The sequence below is a fragment of the Bidens hawaiensis genome, unplaced genomic scaffold (assembly GCF_021521415.1).
Source record: "Bidens hawaiensis isolate Kalapana, Puna unplaced genomic scaffold, B.hawaiensis_p1.1 tig00066121_1, whole genome shotgun sequence".
Lineage (NCBI taxonomy): Eukaryota > Viridiplantae > Streptophyta > Magnoliopsida > Asterales > Asteraceae > Bidens > Bidens hawaiensis.
This window is the reverse complement of record NW_027501770.1, coordinates 69,436-77,918: the sequence shown is the minus strand read 5'-3', so window position 1 is coordinate 77,918 and position 8,483 is coordinate 69,436. Positions and strand designations below refer to the sequence as shown.

The following is an 8,483-nucleotide window of genomic DNA, read 5'->3' as shown; positions in this document are numbered from 1 at the left end:
ATAAAAACTAGTATATTTATATTTATTTAACTTCACATAAGTATCACATCACTTATTTTATTCCTTTTACTCCATTTCACTTTAAAGAAAATAGTTTAACCCACCTAACCATCTTAATTTAATTTTAAAACAATTTCTAAACTATTGTGTGTGAGTGTAGAGAATTTTAAAGTTTAACACTTTAACCTATTTTGCCTTTAACGTCTTTCAACTCATGAAGGGAGTGGTGTCCAACTCGTTAACCTTTTACAAATAGGCTTTAATGCCCTAGGCGTTAAGGTATATCTATGGCCTTAGAAAAACCTATCAAAATGACTCAAGTGAGGAGAGAGATTTCAAAAATGACATTCTTATTCTATCTTCACGCTTAAATTATGGAGTAAACGATGAGATTTAGAAAAAAACTGGCACGCGGCTTCAAAATCTTAGTGTCACGATGAAATTGTTCTCCGTCTCATTGTCACAATGTTTGAGAGCAATTTTATCATGATGATAAGATTGTGAAGCCATATGTTAGTTTTTTTATTGATCTTTTGAAGCTTATTGTGAAGATGAAACTAGAACAAGTCATTTTAAGAATTTTTCAAAAGAGGAATCATTTTTAAAATCTCTCATTTTACTTAACATTTTGAGAATTTTCCGTAATATTATCCTTTATGACTACATTGTCCACCAAATCTTTTGACCAAAATGTATGACATGAATCATAATTCTTCTTTCCTAATTTTAGTATTTATAAATAAAGAAAAAACTTAATTTAAGATACATGCATTAACGTAATTAGTTATTATCAATATTAAATGTTTTTTTAATTACTAGTGGATGAAGGACGATATTAATGTAATGATTAAATAACTAAAGATTAAATAAGAGAACGACAAAATTATACGTTTTATAACATCAAATTGGTTAAAAAGCATCGACAATATCCACTTTTTCATTCACATGTAAATCAATATTTTTTATTCTTTTTGAAAAACCAATATCATCAAATATCAAGCACACACAAGAAATGCAAAGAAAAATACAATCAAACAATTACTATATTGAATTTTTTTAATGAATATGTGTCACTCAATGATCAATACGTAAATAACACATAAAAAGAATATATAGAATACCATATAACAAATTTTAGCTGTGTCACACACAGTAAAAAAAACGAGCTCTTTTTACAATAAATATCAAAATAACATAAAATTGATAAAATAATAATAATAAAACATAAATAACAAGAAAACTTGCAATTTTTATATCTACCGATTGCCTCTATGTTTTGGCTTTTGTGTAGAACGGTTGGTGTTGTTACCAAACATGCCACAACACCCCGAGACCTTTGGTGATGGTGGGTCGATTGAGGGTGCAACCTCGACTGCCCGATATGGTTTCGGGTCTGGTTTTTGTAGCTCGGCTCTTTCTACTTGGTCTTTTGGCTTAATCCCTCCAGATAACAAGTTATCTTCCCACACGAGTCCTGATGAGCCCGATCTTCTAAAAGACACCTCTGACCTTGGTAACCCATCCATCTAAACGATTCTAGCCAAACCGAACCGGACCGTTTGATTTCTAACTGATTTATGATGATTGGTTAGGTTATATGGTTGATGACTGCTTAGAGTGTTGATTTTGGGTATTAATAATGGTGAATGGAGAGAATGACAAATGAAGCATATATAGGGTAAGGTCATAATGTGACATCTTTTGGGAGTTAAATTACAAGATTGCCCTACCCCTATTAAAATTTGTGGCTAAAATCAATATTTAAGTCAAAATTAATTGTTTCATAGATAGGAACAAGTCAACAGAAGACCTTGTACAAGAAATCAAAGTAAAGCAGCCATTTCTGAATAATCCCAAAAGTACATAAGTCAAATGATATTTGTACAAGTGATAGCATAGAATGATTAAACTTTGAAACCTTTAATTCAAAAATCCATTAATAGACGAATAGGTCATCTTAAGTTAGATTTGTTATACTTAATTTAATTATAAACTAGTCAAAAGTGTAATTAAAAAGATTTAGCAAAAAGAAAGCATGTTTATCTTAAATGAATAGTCTTTTTAAATTGTGTTTGTTTCAAAGATACCAATCATGATTATAGCGAATTAGTGATATTGTTTTGCAAGCATTATTAGCGGTCTAGTAATTATTAACAAAGTAAACTAGTAATTACACCCTCCGCGTTGCGGCGGAGGTGTAAAACCATGTATTTACATATCCACTCCACTCGAAAGCATGAAGTTACCACCACCACCGCCTTCTCTCCTCTCCCGCAGCCAGTAACTAAACTTAACCATTAAAAAAACTGAACAAAAAGTAGACGTAAAAATATTGAACCACACGCACTAGTTGCATTGTGTTAACACACAAAAAGTAGACCATAACATAAAATATAGAAAAAAGAACTAAGTCAACTTAACATCTATGCGTTGCAATGAGGCCGTTAAACGGGAAAACAGACATAAAAACATTCAACCACACACATGTGTTGCAGCTCGTTAACTCGTTAAATACTAATAACGTCAAACAAAAAAAATTGTAAAACATGAAAGTACAGGGGACCAAAGTCGAAAGTGGAAAAATGTTGACGGCTAATACTAAAAATTATTTTGTGACATATTTGTAAACTGCGAAAAGTGTAGTGACCAAAAGTATAAAAATGAAAGTTAGATAAAAAAGAATATTACATATACAAATTTGAATGTATAATGTACAATAGATTATTGTATAAGTCTCCTATTTTTATTATTATATAAATAAATATATAAAATAGACCAAAAAGCTATTTATGGATCAACTTAGCATCAAAAGACACATTTCAACTTGTACCATAGTACACGACTACCCTCATTCACAAATCACAACTCAATTCAACTTAACTTTTATTATTCCTAGCTCATCTCTCATCCCCGTTTTTACGGTTACACTAAGAATCATCACAAATCTCTCCTTTATTTAATTAAATAATACTTTTGATATATTTATTTTTTTCTCTCCCTTAACTCACAACCACTATCAACATATATTAATAAAACTAGTGTAAGTGCCCGCGTGGTGCCGCGGGTCCGCACAAATTATCCCCTCGTATTGATATGTAGAGTTTGGTGTGGTGTATAATGGGTTATCAATGTGAATGCAACGCGCTGCAGCGTGTGCATATGGTTTGTTAAATTATTTTTCTGCAGGGATTACATCGTGTTTGTGAAAACATGGGTACCCGCACGATGCAACGGGGGTGTGCGCGTAACCCGACATTGAACACATAATAAGTGTCGGTACATGCGTCACCTGATGACGGTGCACATGTAACCCAAAATTGTATGCGCAACTCATGTAAAGCTAGTACGCATGTAACGGAAGATTATACACACATAACCAACACTGGAATGCACGTTACCAACATTAAACATGCTTAACCGACACCGCATCCGTAATTCACGTTGATCTAGTGTGGGGCGTTGAGTTGAGCGCTTTCCAAGATTGAGTTATGTGGTGCTTTCCAAGATTGAGTTACATGGTGCTGGACACGCGTTTATCTGCCCCGATATATATAAACAATGGCATCCACGTAACCAGTTCAAAATCATTAAGCAAAACTTAAATATACATTAATTTCAAATATATAATTTTTTAAGGTAACCCATTTTGGCCCGAATCCCGCTATGACCCGACACCGTTCTAACCTGAAACTTGTTCTAATTTGACTCCTTTTGACTCAAACCCGTACCAACCCGACCCGAACCAAATTTACCCCCTTTTTTTCAACTTGTTCTGACCCTAATCCAGTTTTACACATCCCGAGCTTCCCCGACTTGACATGTTGCCAGTTATAATAGGTAACATGTTAATATGTTAAACTAAAAAAGTATATCAATACGATACCTAAATTAAATAGAATAAAATGATCGTTTTTATGACGTAATTGGTTTTGTATTAGGAGGTATATGTATAACTATTCTTTAAATTTACATAAAATGAGTGAAGTTGATGGACATGTCAAGTACGTATGTTATGATATTTTACTATGTTTGATTTTGATTTTCTCTAGTACTAACAAATTCTGTTTATATGTAACCAGCTTGAAAGGTTCTTATAAAACCAAATCACAAAAACTAATTTGGTCTTCTTAGCAAAATATTTAGTTTATAGTTGGTAATTTGTATGCATCACACTTGAATTTCCTTTAGCAATAACATAATCCGTTTCAAAACTTCATTAAGATGCCTTTAGAAAGAATGCTGATATCATTACAGTTAACTGGACAATAATCAACATTACTTTATAATATTTAAAGGCTAGGTTTTATTAGATATAATAAAGTTTTGAGAGACAACAACCAAAATGAGCAAAAGTAAATCAAAGTCCCACATTGGCTAAGTGGAGAATACAAACTAAGAGGGCTGCATATTTAAAAGACGGCATGTTAAGAGATAAGGGAAAACCTTTCTCGGCCTTTAGACTAAGATCAAGTGTAGCAATGAGTAATACATATGCCATCGGCTCACTCCTTCAGAATAGCTTGTTGTTGGGGTATTTGAGCAAGCCTTGGTGTTGCACTACTACTAATTGGCTTGGCGCACCCGTCCAATTCATAGTTGAATACTTTAATGTATATCGCTTAAATATAATATGTAATTTTATAGTTTTTGTCTGAATGTTTGCTACCATTTTATACAAACTCCAATAAAATTATGGCAATTCTCACTTTTTTATAAAGCGAAGTGGGGTATTTTACCAATTGACATGAAGTGGGAGATTTTACCAATTGACAACTCAATACAACTAACTATCGCCGCCGTTGCCACAATCACTGTCAGTAGCTGCCAGCTTCTGCCTCTGCTGATGTTTTGCAACCTTATAATCAACCACTTCACAAAACCAAACCAAACCGGATCAAGAACACAATTTTTGCTTCCATAAACAACAACTTGTACACTCGCCATAAGTTTAACAACTTTTTGCAGTTGCTTCTTTAATTATGTCATCAGTTAAACCCTTGAACTCAATCTGTTTCATATAGATTTACCATATTTTCCACTCAAACAAAATGACATATCATTAACCACATACAAAAGAGAAAGTAAATATATAAACAAATACAATGAAATAAACAAATGCATCATATTCCTTTTACTAAATACAATGTTTTCGTTTTATGGTTACCAATCCTACAAATATATGAATATGTCCACTGTTCCAAAAAAATATTTGTCCCCTTTCTCCTCTACATCTACATATATTATATACGTATATATCTACATTTGATGACAAATACAAAACAATGACAAAAATTACCAACAAACTGTGTACGCGAGCATCGTGATCGATTTTTTCCTTTTTAACACGAAAAACAATTTCTACCTTCCGATGGTATTAGAATTAGGTGATGACACTCGGGTCTTTATTGGTTTCAGCTTTAATCCCATGCTTTTAGGAGAGAGTAGCTCTAGGGTGATGCATGATGGGCTTAACAGGCTTCTCGATTTGCCAGTAGACGAGCTCAGTCTATAAAGCCCATACCCCATTAGTAAATATTCTATGGGTATCAATATTGCATGTGGTTGCTATTCAGTCACCATTGATCCACAAACCTGTACTTATATTGGTAAAAGTCAAAATCGGTGTTTTAAACTTTAAAAACAAAATTTTGATACAAACTTTTAACCTATTAGAATTTAGAGACATTAGGTTTGACGGAAATCAAATTTTTGCATCAATATATCATTCGCACCAACCTTGAAAGTAGAAATCAGCAGGTTTGACTTTAAAAGTCAAAGCACTTCATAGTGGTTAAAAAAATATACTTTAGATAACATAAACTTTGAATTGTTTCATGTATGAATTTGTTGAGTTATAAATATTTGATACAAACTAAACATTGTCACATCAAATTTTTAACTTCACGTCAAGGCTGTGAAAGTCAAATCTACCACTTCCAAAATTCAAAATTAGAACAAAATCCTTATGCCTTTAACCACAATTTCTTCTTATAGAGTGCTACTTATGTGATATAATAAGGATATCGATCTTTATTACTAAAACTAACAAACTCACATCACAATAGATTACCCTTTAGACCATTACATTAAATTATACAACATGCATAAAATATCATGTAGAACTCTTAGAAAATGGTTCTTACACTACCCTACCATTGTCTCATGCTTTATAATCATAATGTAATATAATAATATGTATGGATAGATTATATAGATATTTAGGTATTCTTATTATCTATATTTAATAATAATTATCACTATCATTATCATCATTAAGAATGCATTATTATATGAACTTAATGTAATATAATTAATTACTTGTGCATTCTATGTAGAGATGGGCAAAAAAAACCGGTTGGTGAACCGGTTCAACGGTTTAAACCGAAAACCGGTTTTTACAAAAGCCGGTTATTTAAAAACCGGTTTAGTAACCGCCGGTTCGTATATCGGTTACAAGTTCTAGAGAAAAAACCGGTTACTGAACCGGTTATGGAAAAAACCGGTTAATTTTAAAACCGGTTATTATGAAAAAACTGGTTATTAACCGGTTATTTTAAAAAAAAACCGGTTAATTAAAAAAACCGGTTATTAACCGGTTCTAACCGGTTTCTAAACCGGTCCTAACCGGTTAAACCGGTCCGAGTTTTGCACCAAAAAAACCGGTTAATAAACCGGTCCGGTTATTTAAAAACCGGTTTTTTTCCAGGCCAAGAAAAACCGGTCCGGTTATTAACCGAACCGGTTTTTTTAAAAAAACCGATTTGTGCACCTCTAATTCTATGTAGTTAATGTAACTATTATTAAATATTAGCTAAAAGACAATAAATCTTTTGTATCTCTAAAGGACGGAAGAGTGATTTCACAACAACCAAAGCTTCATCAAGTTGTACCAAATGCTTTAGAAATGGATTCAAGCATTAGCAAATTACTTTTTATACCGAATTATGAAACGTCGGTTTTGTCCTTGTCATGTAATTGTGAAATTACCTTGATTGCCCATTACTCTTCCTTTATATATAATATAGATATAGATATAGATATAGATAAACCCCTTACAAACATTCTCAACCCTATCATACAATTTGCAAATCACATTTTTTTATAAGATGAACTGAGAATGCTTTTTATATAACCAATTTCTCTATTCGTCATCTACCTCAACCCAACCCAACCAAACCCAACTTTTAACACTCGTTAGCAACCTAACATTCACCACTTTTTATTAAATAAATATAATTTATAATCATTGTTTTTTTATTAAAAGTGATTAAAATATAAAAAATAATAATTTTTAGCCAAAAAGTTTTACGAACCAATAGAAAGTTGCTAAGTGTCGTATAAGATAAATCAATGATGATTAATATTTATTTTATAGTAATATATATATATATATATATTTAAATGAACTCTATTTATAATAAAACTTATGCGCGTCTCACAAAGAAAATCAACAAGACCGTGTTTTTAAATTTTTGTTTGGAAACTACATTATTAGAGGTTATTAAGAATAATAAAAGGTGTAAAAGAATTATAATGGTAAAAAAAGTATACTTAAAAATACCAACAGAGTATGCCTGATGCTCGCTAGCATAGCCGATTCCTGGCCGATACGAACATGAGATTACTAATACATGACCCCGAACCCCAACCCGTTGTCATCCCAACTTATCCAAATAATAATAAACCCCAAGGTCCCATTTTATTTTTGGAAGTAAAATGAAATACATATTATTGGATGCCAATCTATCAACCAACCAACCAACCAACCAACTATCAAACGATTCTTCTGCTTGGTACACTTTTCTTTTCCTTAAACCCAATCTTGATAATCAATTCCCTGTAAATAATAAATAAATCCCCAAATGGGTTCGTTTAATTTGGTAATAATCTTGTTCTGTTTACGTCTAATTCGTCAAATTGTTTGTTGGATTTCTGAGAATACGATGAAATGGTGATTAGATAATTTAGATTTGTTACATTCTGTTTGTTTGTTAATGTGGGACTAACAGGGGGGGGTGCATAGGTTGGTTCGGTTTTGGGATAAAAGCCGAACCGAAAACTGAAATGTTGGTTATTGAGTTTTTGAAATCCGATCAGTTTCAGTTTTTTGTTTGGGTAGTGTTTGGTTTCGGTTTTGCCATTTGGGCTTAAAAAGTTTGGGCGAAATGAAAAGATTATTATACATTTGGGCTAAAATTATTTGGGTTAGTTTAACAACAATAAATTACTACAAAATTTAAAATTTAACATAAAAATCCATAACTTCGGTTTGGTTTGGTTTTTCGGTTTTAGTTACACGCAAAACCGAAAGCAAACTGAAACTTTGGTTTTTATGAATTTACTTTGGTTATTTTGGTTTGGTTTTTTCGGTTGGCTTCCGATCAGTTGAGGTCAAACATGTTATGAGATTGCGATGAAATGATGATTAGATTTGTTGCATTCTGTTGAATTCCTGTGGTACTAACTAAAAAGGGTGTGCATAG

At 32.1% G+C, this 8,483-nt stretch overlaps 1 protein-coding gene across 1 annotated transcript; it reads right to left on the bottom strand.

Annotated features, from left to right (window-relative positions):
- Positions 1–1,256: 1,256 nt before the first annotated feature.
- On the bottom strand, positions 1,257–1,526 carry LOC143604660 (uncharacterized protein At1g15400-like). Its single transcript, XM_077081069.1, has one exon. It carries the CDS (start codon positions 1,524–1,526, stop codon positions 1,257–1,259), a length of 270 nt encoding a protein of 89 aa, XP_076937184.1.
- Positions 1,527–8,483: the final 6,957 nt, after the last annotated feature.

Bases quoted from the DNA above. Each gene is read 5' to 3' on its own strand.
- LOC143604660 (XM_077081069.1), bottom strand. From the start codon at position 1,526: ATGGATGGGTTACCAAGGTCAGAGGTGTCTTTTAGAAGATCGGGCTCA.